Raw genomic sequence first — 16,981 nt, 5'->3', positions numbered from 1 at the left:
CCTCTATAAAACGAGTATATTGGTAAAAATGATCTTAAATCTTTAGCCAAATCACAAAATACAATACATTTGGCAGGAAATTTGAGAAAATTGTTAACAGAGAAAGTGCTTGTAAAAGATTTGTTAAAAGTACACACATCGGATCACCCATTACCTTGTATTTTGTGAAAGAGTTTTAATTTTGATATAACGAGTTCTATCAAAAATAGTTACTTTTATGTGGAGATGCTGATATATTAACTGATGATAAAAGAATCGAATCAAATAGATTTCATTTAAAAATGTATTCAAGTTCACGGAGATATTGTTTGTACAAAGATTATATATTTATTCAAGAGTCATGTTTGTTTGTTTGCCCGTTAACCAAAAATCGTATATGAATGGTTATTGACTACACGCGAGTGGCTCTCTTCTTCTGTGTGACAAGTGAGTGTCAGAACAGACGCATAACGTCTCGCAGCGCCGCCCCGTGTACCGGCATATATCTGTTTTGTATTAGGCGCCATCTAATGTCCAGGGAGTGAAATTGCACCTCACTCGGCTCAGCGCCAGTAAAATTCGTTTGGGTGTGAAAGCAGAAAAACGTGACGTTAAACGTCGACGATAAACGCGCACGAAAAACGTCCCGGTGTGTAAAGACCTTAATTATACGATGGCTCAAAACAAGCTACCATTAAGTTTCATTTCACTTTGACTTGACATATCTGATAACGTAACAGCAGCAAAAGATTAAGGTAACTATTACATGCATCACAGTACAATCCTTGTAAATATATTGATGGCATTTTATCAAGCATAAATATTAGGGATGCACCGAATATTCGGCCACCGAAAATTTTCGGCCGAAAATGGCCCAAAAGTGGATTTTCGGTTTTCGGCCGAAAGACTTTTATCACCGAAAAAATACGGCCGAAAAAATGTGATGACGCAAACAGAAACCGCGACCTGCACGTGCTTGTCTGAAGTAACATATCTGCGGTGTGGACTAGATTTCTCTCAAACCCGCGTCCACCGAATTTCTGACCAGGACCTCAGCAACCTGTGAGTTCCACTCCCGCCCACGACCGTAATGTTTGTGTCCAAACCCGCGGAGTTTCTCTGGGCATTTGTGTACTGTTTTCACAAGCTCCGACTAAACATTCGTTCAGATTAACATCCAGAATAACAGACATTTAACATGATTGCTTTTAAAATTAGGGATGTGCACGAATGGTCAAATATTCGATCTGCAATAATAATTAGAATGGGGAAAAATGATATTGAAATGTTTTTAATCCGCCACCGCAGCATTACGGCTACTGCTCATTTAATCCTTTTTCACTTCACCTGTACGGTCTTTTACAGACTTTAATATAAAATATACATGAAAATTAATATGTATGTATTTCTGATTGTTTTGTTAATTCAGATTGCAGACTCATTTAAGTGTTTCGAGTTTTAATGCCAGGTGTTAGACGTGCTTCTCCGCCGCCGCATCAGCGTGCATCATGAGAGATTTGTTAGCTTCCTTATATAGCCTAGTTTATTTGTTGTTAAAACGACACGAGACACACATGGAAAGCGATACGGAGAACATTTATTTTATCTGTGGATATGGTTATAACGAACCCGATAACTGCAAATGCCGTAACAGCAAACAATAGCTCCGTTTTGTGAAGTGTTGTTAAATTAAGCTCGTAACTTTGCACCCTCAGCAATAATGTATCAAGCCAGCTTGCGTTATTTGTAATATTAAATTCGGATATATTTGTTAGATCCGTTTGTTGTTCTCACTGGATAACAACAGAGCAGAGTTTTTTCTGCAGCTGGCATTAATGAGAAAAACGGGTTTCACCGGAGAAAGTAGGCTAAATATGATTTTCTTTCCAAACAAAAACATGTCAGACTAAATAAAGAAGATATTCATTTTTAAATGAGCCTTTGATCCATTCGGGGTTTTAACGTGCATTAAAATGCCATCATTTTTTTATCAGCATTTTGTAACATTAATGTTAAAACAAAACCACAACTAGCACATCTCAGTTTTTAAATGTATACTGCATTGCAAACAAGCACCAAAGGATTAATTAAACAAACAGTTTAACTTTTAACAACCTGATGTGTCACTAGTAGCCTACTCACCAGTTTTTCCAGACGTGAGGCAGATGGCCTATATATGTCACGGTAGGATAAGTCCACCGTGACTTTCTGTGTTGTGTCTGTCTGTATGATTGAAGTGTGTGTGTGCGTGTCTGATCGCTAATGATCTGAGTGAGTGCAGGTGTGCGTGATTGCTTTGCTCCAGCTGGTGGTAGTTACCCACACGGCATATATACTCACTCATTCTCTCCTCTCACTGCCAGATGATTATACTACGTTGTCTACCCGTGTTATCGTGTCATGTGTTCCTGTGGTCTCGTCTTCGCTGTGGAGTTCTACCGTTCTGTGTATCCGGTTTCATCCGTCAGTCTGACTACACTCACGAGCACTTGGATCCGTCACCGCAGCCTTTGTCTGTCCAACTTAACATCATACCATCTGTGTCATCTGTCATATCATCTGAGTCATCTGTTTAATAAACCTGTTTTCATTTATCTTGCATTTGCTTCCTGATTTTCCAAACCAGTCATCACAGAATCATCTGGCCACCATGGAAGCAGCAGGTAAAGGTTCCCCGGCTCGGTTTGAAGAGTTTATCTCCGCTGCCATACATCGTTTCACCACCCAGGACAGTCGGATTGAGGAACTGAGCCGGGGAATGAAGGATATGACAGACAAAGTGTCCGAGCTCACCCAGGCGATCCAACAGCTGACGCTACCCACTGCGCCACCCGCACCGTCTGTTCCTTCTACACCATCCGCGAGCGCGTCCCGTCAGGAACCCAGACTTTCTACGCCCGAGAGATATGCAGGTGATCCTGAATGTTGTAGACCATTTCTATCGCAATGCTCTCTCCATTTCTTTCTTCAGCCCCAGACTTACATCACGGAGGAAAGTAAAGTGGGATTTGTGTTATCCCTCCTGACGGGAAAGGCGGCGCGTTGGGGAACAGCGGTGTGGGAGAATCACGACCCGTGTACCCTGAGTTTTGAGGCGTTGTCTGCCATGATGAGAAGGGTGTTCGATAGATCTGCAGTTGGAAGAGATGCGGCTAGGAAGTTGGCAGATCTGCGTCAGGGTACACGGTCCGTTTCAGACTACGCCATTGATTTTCGCACTCTTGCGGCGGACACAAATTGGAACGAGGAAGCGCAGTGGGATATTTTCCTGCATGGGTTAACCGGCCGCATCCAGCGTGAACTTCAACATGGAGAGATTCCCATTTCTCTCAACGGTCTCATTGACGCGGCGATTCGAGTGGATATCCGGCTGAGGAGTATTCCCGTTCATGACGATGATGGTTGTTCTCAAGCCGTTTCTCAGGGAAGACTGTCGTCGAGGGAGATTGCGGCCGGTTCTTCCACGTCCGATCCGGAGCCCATGCAGGTGGGTCGAGCTCGGCTTTCCCGGGAGGAGAGGATTCGTCGTCGATCATTGGGGCTTTGCTTGTACTGCGGAGAGGCCGGGCACCTCCTCCATCGGTGTCCGGTAAAAGGCAACGCCCGGGAGTAGTGCTGGGGTTACTTTCGGGCGGAATCTCTACAGCAAAGACCCCTTTAACATCTACCCTCCTCCCGGCGAAGCTGCGGTGGCGCAACACACATCTCACCTGTGACGCACTACTGGACTCGGGAGCCGAGGGGAATTTAATCGATCACCACTTTGCACGTAAGCTCCAGGTTCCGTTGACAGCTCTCTCCAAACCCATTTCACCCTTCGCACTCAATGGTAGTGAATTATCTGTCATCACTCACATCACGGACCCGGTCACCCTGTGTATTTCTGGCAATCATTCTGAGACTTTGCAGTTTTATGTCACTATTTCCCCTCTGGCTCCCATTGTACTTGGACATCCTTGGCTACTCAAACACAACCCATCCGTCAACTGGAGATTAGGAACTATCACTGGTTGGAGTGAAGCTTGTCATAAGTCTTGTCTTGTCTCTGCTTGTGTATCTGTCTCTGCGTCTGTGTTTCAGGAGGAGACGGTGGACTTAACTAACGTGCCCGTGGAGTATCAGGACCTGAAGGGAGTGTTCAGTAAGTCTCGGGCCGATTCTCTACCTCCTCATCGTCCCTATGACTGTGCCATAGAGTTATTGCCAGGTACGTCTCCGCCTAAGGGCAAACTTTACTCTCTATCTGTTCCTGAGATGAAGGCCATGGAGAAATACATTTCTGATTCTTTAGCAACCGGGTTCATCCGCCCTTCCTCATCTCCAGCGGGGGCGGGGTTCTTTTTTGTTAGTAAGAAGGATGGATCTTTGCGACCTTGTATTGATTACCGAGGGTTGAATAACATTACGGCAAAGAATACTTATCCTTTGCCGTTAATGTCTTCAGCTTTCGAGAGGTTGCAAGGAGCATCCGTTTTCACAAAATTGGATTTACGCAATGCTTATAATTTGGTTCGCATAAGGGAGGGGGACGAATGGAAAACTGCTTTTAACACCCCTCGTGGCCATTTTGAGTACTGCGTGATGCCTTTCGGTCTATCTAACTCGCCGGCAGTTTTCCAAGCACTCGTTAATGACGTGTTGCGAGACATGGTAGACCAATTTCTGTATGTTTACCTGGATGACATACTGATTTTTTCTTCGTCTCTCCAGGAACATGTGCAACACGTACGACGAGTGCTTCTTAGGTTGCTAGAGAATGGGCTTTTTGTCAAGGCGGAGAAATGCGAATTTCATGCACAGTCTGTTTCTTTCCTAGGGCACATCATTTCGACTGAGGGCGTCCGTATGGATCCGGAGAAGGTTAAGACTGTGGTTGATTGGCCATCCCCAGAGTCTCGCAAGGCCCTGCAGAGATTTCTGGGGTTCGCCAATTTTTACCGGCGTTTTATTCGCAATTTCAGCCAACTAGCCGCACCTCTGACTGCCTTGACCTCCGCTAGTACTGCGTTCAGGTGGTCGGAGGCAGCCCAGACTGCTTTTACCAAACTGAAAGGCTGCTTTGTTTCAGCCCCAATTCTTGTGGCCCCTGATCGTAAGCGTCAGTTCATAGTGGAGGTCGATGCGTCAGATGTGGGGGTAGGAGCCGTGTTATCTCAACGCACGTCCTCAGACGGAAAGGTGCATCCCTCCGCGTTTTATTCCCATCGTTTATCGCCTGCTGAACGCAATTATGACATTGGTAATCGGGAATTGTTGGCTGTTAAACTAGCACTGGAAGAATGGCGTCATTGGCTTGAGGGGTCGGGTGTGCCTTTCATAGTTTACACTGATCACAAGAATCTTGAATACATCAAATCTGCCAAACGTTTGAACTCTAGGCAGGCTCGGTGGGCTTTATTTTTCGGTCGTTTCGATTTCACTTTGTCCTACCGTCCAGGTTCCAAAAACACCAAACCTGATGCTTTATGCCGCATTTTTGAGCGTTCCGATCGTGCCTCATCTCCCGAGCCCATTTTACCGGAGACTATATTCATCTCCGCGCTCTCATGGGAGATCGAATCGAAGGTGACTAAAGCCTTAGAAGGGGTAACGCCCCCGGCCCGTTGCCCACCGAACCGGTTATTTGTGCCAGAGGGACTGAGATCAGAGGTACTTAAATGGAGCCATAATTCCAGTATAGCTTGCCATCCAGGGGTCAGTCGAACCAAGTTTTTGGTTAAGCAACAATTTTGGTGGCCAGGGATGGCTCGTGACACACATGATTTTGTATTGGCTTGTTCGGTTTGTGCTGTGGGTAAGGCGTCTAATCGTCCTCCTGACGGGCTCCTTAGACCGCTGCCGGTCCCTTCGAGACCCTGGTCCCATATTTCGCTCGATTTCATTACCGCCCTCCCACCCTCCCAGGGTAATACGGTGATTTTAACCGTAGTGGACCGATTCTCGAAGGCGGCTCATTTTATTCCCTTGCCCAAATTACCGTCAGCCAAGGAGACAGCGGTCGCTATCGTTGACCACGTATTCCGGTTACATGGCCTTCCGACAGACGTGGTTTCCGATAGGGGTCCCCAATTTATATCTAAATTTTGGCGTGAGTTTTGCAAGTTGCTAGGGGCTACGGTTAGTCTGTCTTCGGGGTTTCATCCTCAAACCAATGGTCAAACCGAGCGAGCCAATCAGGATGTGGAAAGAGTGTTGCGATGTTTGGTCTCCAAGAATCCTTCCTCCTGGAGCCAACAACTCTCTATGGTGGAGTACACGCACAATTCATTACCAGTGTCAGCTACGGGCCTATCTCCGTTTAAGTGTAGTTTAGGGTACCAACCACCATTATTTCCCAGTCTGGAGTCCGAGGTCGCGGTCCCCTCCGCACACGCTTTCGTCCAGAGGTGTCGTCGCACTTGGAGTAGGGCACGTGAGGTCATACTCCAAGTGAGACAGCGCGTCAAGGCCGATCGCCACCGGTCAAAGCCTCCCGTTTACGTCATGGGTCAAAAAGTGTGGCTTTCTACTCAGAATATTCCGATGCGTTCCGTCTCGAATAAGTTGACTCCCAAATTTATAGGTCCATTTTCTGTTGCTAAAATCATTAATCCAGTAACAGTCCGCCTTAACCTCCCTCCTGTGTACAGACGAATTCATCCGGTGTTCCACATTTCCAAAATCAAACCCGTGTTTAAATCTCGTCTTAATCCGCCTGCCCCGGTCCCCCCCCCCGCCTCGTATCGTAGATGGGGAACCAACCTATTCGATCAATCGTATTCTGGACTCTAGACGGAGGGGACGCGGATTTCAGTACTTGGTGGATTGGGAAGGTTACGGTCCGGAGGAGAGAAGTTGGGTTCCGGCTCGGGACATATTGGATCACTCCCTTATTGATGATTTCCATCGCAGGTCAAGGAGCCCGGGAACGTCAGGTGACGTTCGTGGGGGAGGGGGTACTGTCACGGTAGGATAAGTCCACCGTGACTTTCTGTGTTGTGTCTGTCTGTATGATTGAAGTGTGTGTGTGCGTGTCTGATCGCTAATGATCTGAGTGAGTGCAGGTGTGCGTGATTGCTTTGCTCCAGCTGGTGGTAGTTACCCACACGGCATATATACTCACTCATTCTCTCCTCTCACTGCCAGATGATTATACTACGTTGTCTACCCGTGTTATCGTGTCATGTGTTCCTGTGGTCTCGTCTTCGCTGTGGAGTTCTACCGTTCTGTGTATCCGGTTTCATCCGTCAGTCTGACTACACTCACGAGCACTTGGATCCGTCACCGCAGCCTTTGTCTGTCCAACTTAACATCATACCATCTGTGTCATCTGTCATATCATCTGAGTCATCTGTTTAATAAACCTGTTTTCATTTATCTTGCATTTGCTTCCTGATTTTCCAAACCAGTCATCACAATATAACTGAAGTTGGGTTTATTTATGCCACATGCTGTTTGGCTTAATTTTCTTCTCAAATTGTGTGTGTTGACTCCATTTCTATTACACACAAAAATACCATAAGTGCAATGTAGTACTAATAATTGGCATAATTTCTTTCTGTGTTTCGGTTTTCGGCCTTGGTTTCCTCTTTTTCGGTTTCGGCCAAGAATTTTCATTTCGGTGCATCCCTAATAAATATATTTATTAATATAAATACATTTTGAAACTACATTAGGATTCGAACCAAAGACTTTTACTTAACGACATGGCAAACAACTTCAGTCCTTCAACTCTGGTCTTTATTTCGTCTTTGTGTTCTTTTTCGGTTTTATGGTGAATATGAAGGCACATTATCACCACATACTGTGTTGGAGATGGTTCCTGCTTTAACATTAGTGAGAATGTGTGCATAACACATTCACAACAGGACAGACACAAATCCTTAAGGCATAGTGAGCATTCGTTCCCCAAAGTGTCTTTTCATGATGCAGCGTTGAGTTCCCTCGAAAGGGAACGTCTCTGTTATGACTGTAGCCTCTGTTCCCTGAGATAGGGAATAAGACGCTGCGTCTCATTGCCATAACTCCTTGTGCCTGTAGCGTTTGCTTTACTTTTTTCCAGAAGCTGACATGCGCTGTTTATGTTTCCCTTTTATACCTTCCGGTATCCGCACACTTCTGACGTCATCTCTAGTCCCTAAAAGACTAGCTAGTTTCACAAAATATTCAGATGTGCAAATGGTGCTGGCATTCCCCAAAATGTCATTTCATGACGCAGCGTCTTGTTCTCTATCTCAGTCGTTACTGAGACGTTTTGTGTTGTGTGTACGACATTTAATTGCTCTGGCTTAAAAACAGTACAGTTTCAGTAATAGAATGGCTGATGTGATGTTTGGCAGTGTTTGGGTGTCTACTGATCACGATGAGATTGAACGAGTTGCTAGAATCTGGGGAGCAAAAGTTCATCGGCGCAGTCCTGAAGTTTCCAGAGACTCCTCCAGCTCACTGGAGACCATCCAAGAGTTCATCCGGCTAAGACCTGGTGAAAATACCTCTCTCTCTACATACCTAATACTTTTAGCATAATAAGACCTTAATCATGAAAGTCAGAGGAATAAATCACACATTCATTTTATTTGTATATTTTTATAGAGGTGGACATTGTTTGTCATATTCAGGCAACCTCTCCATGTCTGCACCCGTATCATATCAGAGAAGCTCTGCAGATGATCACTGAACAGGGTTATGAATATGTGTTCTCAGCAGTGCGCAGACATCAGTTTCGCTGGACTGAAGTAAACAAGAAAGGTAAACAAAATATTTAAATTTTTTGTTATTACTATGCAGTTAGTGACGTCTCATTGTGAGGTACTATTTGTCATATTAAATCACTTAAATGTAAAATGTTTCGGAGAGATTTATTGATCTTTTGTGCTAAACATTAAGTTGCCGAAACTCTTTATAGCTGTTGTCAAAAACTTCTATTCAGAAACATTAAAAAAATCACTTTTTCTTAATTGTGTTATTAGAGGGTAAAAGCACGTGTCCTCTGAACATCGACCCAGCATACAGACCTCGACGTCAAGACTGGCCCGGAGAGCTCTATGAAAATGGATCTTTCTACTTTTACACGAGAGAAGTTCTGGAAAAAAGCCTTCAGCAGGTAAAAACGTCTCGGCCAAATACGTGTACAAATGTTAAGCTTTTGTGACCACGCCCACAGCAACGTGACGTGGGCGCGTAACCTCGACTGAGAAAATACTATGAGTTAATTGTGTGTGCTCAATCTGCACAGACTGCTTAAACTTCGGCAGCAAATAAAGTGACTATATTTGCCATCAACTTTGACTCACTCAGGTCCTGTTATCACCGTATATATTTTTAAACTATGCGAGATGAAGTTAAAACATGGAGACACATATTAAGCAAAATGTTTTTACTACCAAACCAAATTGCGTGTTACCTTTAACTACCTTTTAAGGGCCTTAATTTTGGTAGATTCTTTTTACACCTTTGAATATGATCCTGGACATTGCTGTCAGAATTGATTCGGTGCGAGCAGTAAACAGATTAGAGGTCGACCGTTATGCTTTTTCTCTGGCCGATGCCGATTTTTTAGAAATCAGGGCAGACGATGGCCGATATGTTTGGCCGATTTTCTATATGTACATAATAATCAAAATGTTCTCATCATTATTAGCAGATATTTTAAATGCAAAAATGTCACTATTTAAGTCAAAGTATTTAAAAATATATGACTGGTCTTTCTGAAGAGTTTTACAACCTCCTCTGCACCATGCATTTATCAGACACAGATATTACCTGACACTCTGCTGTCATAATCTTTGATCAGTTTTTTACCATGGCTTTTATTGCTTTGTATCCTAAAATCCTTATTTGGTAGACCTGATAAAATATTTATTCATCATAAAGTTAACATAGTAAATGTCTATGGTTTTTAGTTGAGACTGTTATTTAGGGCAAATCTTTCTAAACACATTTACATTCTCATTTCTGAGGCGCTATAAGTGACTGACTGTGCTGACAGTGACGTCTTGTGAGTTTAGTGTTGGGACAGATCTTTTGTTTCAACTGTTCATTCAAACGAATCCGTTCAAAGGAGTCAGTTCGCGAATCGGACGCGCTGTGTTGTAATCCAGGCTGAGCAGCGCAAAACTGTAAACAAAGTGTTACTGTAACAACACGAAAAACATTTCCTTTGTGGATATGATTTGGTCTTCCGACCTTTCGCCATCGAGTCAGTTTTGTTTTGAGTAATAAAAGCAAGGAGACAGAAAACGTGCGCGCGCGGCTCTTCTCTCTCTGTCACGTAAACAAAACTCATCATCACTCATTAATCACATGAAATGAGCCTAATCTTGGCACTGACAGTGCACCGCGAGACATAAGCCCGTCGCGCTGTTGTACTGGCTGCTTAATTTGCGCAATCCCGCCATCATTTAGTAAAGCTGTTTGTGAACAAGACATGGCTGCACACACACGAGACGGGAGCGATCTGCTTGCAGCAAGAGGCAGCGTCACGAGTTCTACAACAGCGCTTAGGTGCCCGCAGATGCGCCTGCCTGTTAATCGGCCTAATTTTGCAGCAAAATCGGCCAAGGCAGATTTTTTAAAATATGCCAAAAATCGGCCAATTAATCGGCCGGCCGATAAATCGGTCGACCTCTAAAACAGATGTGTCGGCATCGTCATCGAATCCCAAACCACTCCGAGAAGCAATGTTCTTTGTTTGGTTGTTAAATTGTTGGCTTTAAAAAAAGTTGGTTTTAAGCCATAGCCATTGATGTTTCGCATGGCCAGCTACGACATCTCGATGCCGATCTGCCACGTTGTGAGACTGAGCTAACACCAGCCAGTTGTCTAAGCAAATCCCCTGATGTCTCAGTGGAGCAAAGGCTAAATCCATATATTTAGTGAACGTCCAAGGAGAAATAGCTAGGCTGACTGTAAGCACCCGATATTGGTATGCTTTGCCCCAAAAATGAACTTCAGAAACTTCTGATGTTGTGGAAGGATAGAAATGTGGAAGTGTGCATTTCCAAATCTGAAAAATACTGTCTTTAAAGGTACACTTTAAATAAAAAAAGCTATTTTTCCAGCTCCCCTAGAGTTAAAGCGACACCATGTAATTTTTCAACCTTCATAATAAATTTTTAAGACCCTTGTGATAGTACATCGACTTTAAATAGGTTGAATGACATGTCTACAATAGCCTGACGGGGTCTGTATCGCTTTTACTCATACTTTAAACTTAAGGTTTCTGGTAGTAACCAGGGGCCTCATTTATAAAAGTTTGCGTAGGATTTGCGATTAGCTTATCTTCTTAGAAAAGAAAGATTAGCTTTACCGATTCTTTCCGATAACGTAAAAAAAACATTATTATTATTATTATTATCCTTTATTTAACCAGGAAAAAACCCATTGAGATTAAAAATCTATTTTTCAAGGGAGACCTGGCAAAGATAGGGAACTAAATTACATCACAACATTACATACATACAAGGACACAAAAAACAAATAAATAAATAAAAACAATTTGAGAGTCAACATGAAGAAGATGGAGTTACTACTGTGGGAGGAGCAAGTACGAGTCATCCAACACTATACAACACTGTTTAACTTATGATTTACTACATGTTTGTCTCATTTATATAATACGCACGTGCCCAATTCCAACATAACACAGAAGTCTTACTTACCGCATGCAACTCATGACCTGCTTGGGACTTTTCAATGAAATCATAGGGCTCTTGGTCAGGGCGGAAGAAACCGTAGTCCGGGTGTCCAAATCCCTCCCAAGAGCGTTAGAATTTGCCAACCCAATGTTGTCTGACACTTGGTGAATGACAGAAGCTGATATGCACTGTTTGCGCTAACTTTTATACATTCTGGTATTCGTTGCACTCGTGACTTCATCTCTCGTCGCTAGTAAGATGGACTAGTTTCAAAATTATTCAGATAGACAAATGCTGGTCGTGTTCCTGTGTAGCTCAGTGGTAGAGCATTGCATCGCAATGCAAAAGGTCATGGGTTTAACCCAGTGAACACACAAACTGATAAAATACCTTGTATACCTTGTAATGCACTGTAAGTCGCTTTGGGTAAACGTGTGTCCCAAATGCATAAATGTAAATGTTCCCAAAGTGTAATTTTATGACACACCACAATGTTTTCTCGAAAGGGAACCCTCCTCATAACATTTTTCTATCAACGATATTGATTTGCTCTTTCACTTTGTTGTAGATGGATAAGAGGGCCTACTATGAGATGCTCCCAGAACACAGTGTTGACATTGATGTCGATATAGATTGGCCGGTGGCTGAGCAAAGAGTTTTGAGGTAAAGTTTTCTTAATTGACAATACTTATCTTCATTATGTAACTTAAGTCTGTTTATATTTCACTGCTTGTGTTCTTTATAATGCTTCCGTTTTAATGCAGGTTCGGATATTTTGGAGAAAAAAAGAAAACGGAGGTCAGGTTGTTTTTGTGCAGAGTATCTGGCTGTCTGACAAACGGTCAGATATACATGTCTGTTTCAGGAGAGCAGTTTGTTGCCATCAATGGTCGAGACCTGGCGGGCATTCGAATGCTGCAGAAGGAAGACATCAAGGTACAGCTGGGCTTGAGAAACGGAAAGGATATAAAATCTCAAACGTTTAATTGTACTTTTAAATATTTTTATAAATGTATCTTTCCTGATGGCTCAATACATGAATTGGTTTTGTTTAAATTACAACATAAGTCATTTGTTGGTGCTATCTTACTAAACGACTGCAGATTTGAATATTTTACATATATATTCTTGCCTGAAATAATCTTAAAACTACACTTTGTGTCAAAGAAATGGTAATATTAAGAAATGGCTATTCCGTCGATTGAGTTATTAGGACATTGCTTAAATATATAGCTCAAATTGAGTAAACTTACCAGATTGACCTCCTCACTCACTTTCTTCCAAATACGATCTTTTTAATTCCTGTTTAGTACGAAGTACGAAGATGTCTCGAACAGCGACAATGATTGTCCTTGATTTTTTTTTTTCTGTCTCCGCTTACTTCCTGTAATCATATCACTACTAGAGCAAGCTCCTGATTGGTTAACGCAATGAAAAGATTTGCTAAATATCGCAATTTTTCAACTCGCCCAAATCACGCGTCAATGCTTGAAACGCTCAATTTGTGCCTCCTCGTTTGCGCATATCGCATCTTAGGATGTCTAATCATGTTTTTGCATTGACTTAACATGTATATCACCCTGCTTAATGCAATTTCACTGCGATTTTTAAGTCAGTCCTTAGAAAAAGTAACCATGGCTTTATTATAGCAAAAGTTTAGTAGTCCTAACTGACTTTTCCATGGCGACTCTGCATACCCCTATTGTTAAAGGACGCAATAATCACTGTGCCCTTCTAAATTGTCGATCCATCTCAGACAAAGGCACCTATATGAATGAGCTAATAGTCGACAACAAATTTGATATGTTATTTCTCACGGAGAGCTGGCAGGTACCAGATAATTTTATCCATCTGAATCTGCTTACCCCCATTGAATATTGACATATTTCAGAACCACGTACAACCAGTAAAGATGGTGGCCTTGCTGCCATTTTTTTTGTGCGTCATTAACTGTTTCAAAATTGTTTTTTTTTTCATAATACTATGATATTTGAGTAAATGGGTTTGAAGTTAGGCACCAAAGAACCCACTGTACTGTTCCTAATTTACAGACCCCCTAAACAACAAGCTGACTTTCTCTCAGAGCTCAGTGAACTACTAACTCAAGCATGTGCTGTGTCACCTTATGTTATTCTTATTGGTGATTAATGTTTATACTGTTTGCCCTGCTGCTACTCAGCTAAATGCTGTAATTGACTGTTTTGATCTTGTCCAGCATATTAATTTTCCAACCCATACACATGGTCACACGCTTGATCTAGTTTGTACTTCAGGATTGAATAATGTCTCTGCTGACAGTTTGATTTTACATGTATCTGTCCAGTTAACCCCACCAAAAATCAAACCATATGTTATTGACATTTGAATATGGTTGACACAGCATAGCACAGAGACTGCACTGGTTAAAGTTGTCAATAATCTTTTACTCTTTGGTGACTCAAGCAGTCTCTCTATACTCCTGTTATTAGACCCTAGCTCTGCCTTTGATACTGTCTGACACAAGATATTACTTTACTGCTTATCGGAGATTGGCGTATCAGGCTCTGCATTATCCTGGTTTTCTTCTTATCTCACGAGCAGGCAATTTCACATTTCAATACACAATTTAAAATCTCCTACTGTCTTACTAAAACAAGGTGTTCGTCAGGGCTCTGTACTTGGTCCACTATTATTCATCATATTCAGCCACTGGGTGACATCATTCGTGGACACGGCTTTAGATATCACTGTTATGCAGATGATATTCAGTTATATACTGCCTGTCAACCAGACTCTAAACACGTAAAATCTTCACTCTCTTCTTGTGTTAATGAGTTCAAACTGTGGCTACACTCAAACTTTCTTAGCCTGAATTTGAGCAAAACTCAAACTGCTCAACTGGTCCTCCATCTCTTTAAAAAAAAAAAAAACAGCTCTGTGGACTTTAGTATTGACCTGGATGCTACTATGATTTTTTCCTCTGCTACTGTGAGAAATTTAGGTATCATTCTCTGCCCCTCACTGTCCTTTGAAGCTCATATTTGAAGCCTCTCCGAAACATGTTTTTTCAATTGCAACGTATTGCCAAGCTGCGCCCTTTCTTCTGTAGAAATGATGCTGAAACATTAGTGCATGCTCTTATTACGTCCTGTCTCGACTATTGCAATTCACTATTTTCTGGTCTAATGGCTCATTCAATCTCACGTTTGCAGTACATGCAAAACTCTGCTGCCAGGATGTTAACCTCAAATAAAAATCTGTCCAATCTGTCTAATTTAATCTTCACTCGCTCCTAGTCTCAGCATGAATACAATATAAGATCATACTTCTCACTTTTAAGGCACTAAATGCTCGGTCACCCCCTTATCTTTCTAATCTACTCTGTTCTTATTAACCTCCACGACCACTTTGGTCTTCAAATGCTGAACTTCTATGTATTCCCCAGTACCGTATATTCCTTGTCTGAATTGAAATCATGGCTTAAGACCGATCTGTTCAACCTACACTATCAGTAAGACATATGTATTAGAAGCACTTACGCTATTTGCAATGTGGAGTCTGTGGTTTATGTACTGGGATCAATGTAGAATTCTATCTATCCCCTTTCAAATGGAATCTATAGATAAAGACAAATCCGGTAGATATATTATCTTAAGAGGCACAATTGCTATGCAAAGAATTACTTTAGTAAATGTATACCGTCCGAAATGGATGGAGTTGAATTTATCCACAATTTATTTTTTAAACTTGCCTCTCCTATCACAGAATTAATAATTGGAGGGGACTTTAATGTAGTTTTGGACCCAATACTAGACAGATCATCTTCCAAAGGGTTAGCGCTAAGTCAAGTTGCCAAGGCTTTAAAATACGAACTCTCGTGTTTTAATTTGATAGATATATGGAGATTTAAAAATACAACAAAAAAAGAATATTCCTTTTACTCACATAGACATAATAGTTATTCCAGAATTGACTATTTTTTTGTTCCGAAAGCGAAGGAGTATTTGATTGAATTATGTGACTATCTACCAAGAATACTGTCAGATCATGCCCCTTTACTGATATCAGTGCAATATTCTCCGGAGTCGCCGAACTATAAGCTTTGGCGATTTAGCAACCATTTATTGAACAGTCCTGAATCGGTGAACTTTATAAATAATAATATAGACAACTTTATGATTACGAATAGTAACTCTGCTTCTTCGGGTATAGTTTGGGAGGCTATGAAAGCATTCTTACGGGGCCAGATCATCAATTACTCTTCCAATAAGAAGAAACAATATCAGAAAAAACTGCAATTATTGGAAAAAGAAATATTAACAATGGAAAGACAACACTTTCAGACTAAAGATCCTCAATTATTTCAGCAACTACAAGCCAAAAAATTAGAATACAATATTATGACATCAAAAGAAGCAGAAAATGCACTTCTCAGATCAAGACAGAGATATTATGAACACGGGGATAAGATAGGAAAAGTTTTAGCGTGGCAGATAAGAAAAGAAGAAATTAGTAAATCTATAACTACCATAACTTCCCCGGACAAAAAAAATATTAAACACCCTAAATTAATTAACCAGGAATTCCTAAATTTCTACAAATTGCTGTATAAATCTCAAGGAGTAAATGAAGCTGACATCCAAAACTTTTTATGCAAATTGAATATCCCAGTTTTAAGTGATAATGACCGAAAAGAACTTGAGAGAGAAATTTCGAAAGAAGAAATTCAATGTGCCGTTTTTGCCTTAGCTGGAGGTAAAACACCAGGTTTGGACGGGTTCTCTTTGGACTTTTATAAAACGTTTTTTTCAAAATTAGCTGATCCAATGCTTTCAATGTATTTGGAGGCAATTCATAAAAAAGAACTACCAGAAACGCTAAATCAGGCTTTAATTACAGTTTTGCTGAAACCTGGAAAAGATCCTAGTCTATGTGCTTCATATCGCCCAATTTCATTGCTTAATTCCGATTATAAAATTTTTACTAAAATGATTGCGTTACGCTTAGAACGGATTTTGCCTAGTCTAATTCATATGGATCAAACTGGATTTATTAAAAATAGATCATCCTTTGATAATATAAGGAGGCTTATGAATATTATCTACTCTGCAAAACAAGTTGACTCTCCAGTGATCGCTCTTTCCTTAGATGCAGAAAAAGCCTTCGACCGAGTAGAATGGTCTTATTTGATAGCTATATTGCAAAAAATGAATTTCGGTCCTAAATTTATTGATATGATTTATATGCTGTATAAGAATCCATCGGCAACCATCCGTACTAACTCTGATTTATCTTCGCATTTTAATTTATCAAGGGGAACTAGACAGGGATGTCCCTTGTCCCCATTACTTTTTGCGTTAGCGGTGGAACCCCTAGCCATTGAAATACGAGCACAAGAAGAAATCTCT

The 16,981-nt window shown here is 41.5% G+C and overlaps 1 protein-coding gene across 1 annotated transcript in view; it reads left to right on the top strand.

Moving 5' to 3' along the window:
• LOC129445959 (N-acylneuraminate cytidylyltransferase B-like) overlaps nt 1-16,981 on the top strand; it is a 50,559-nt gene that overhangs the window by 5,450 nt on the left and 28,128 nt on the right. The window contains exons 2-6 of the mRNA XM_055206942.2: nt 8,298-8,440; nt 8,551-8,706; nt 8,928-9,061; nt 12,163-12,257; nt 12,359-12,530. Of these exons, the coding sequence (XP_055062917.1) occupies nt 8,298-8,440; nt 8,551-8,706; nt 8,928-9,061; nt 12,163-12,257; nt 12,359-12,530 (700 nt within the window). The remainder of the gene's footprint in view (nt 1-8,297; nt 8,441-8,550; nt 8,707-8,927; nt 9,062-12,162; nt 12,258-12,358; nt 12,531-16,981) is intronic.

The sequence above is a fragment of the Misgurnus anguillicaudatus genome, chromosome 12 (assembly GCF_027580225.2).
Source record: "Misgurnus anguillicaudatus chromosome 12, ASM2758022v2, whole genome shotgun sequence".
Taxonomy (NCBI): domain Eukaryota; kingdom Metazoa; phylum Chordata; class Actinopteri; order Cypriniformes; family Cobitidae; genus Misgurnus; species Misgurnus anguillicaudatus.
The sequence above is the reverse complement of the archived record's forward strand: the minus strand, read 5'-3'. Positions and strand labels throughout refer to the sequence as shown.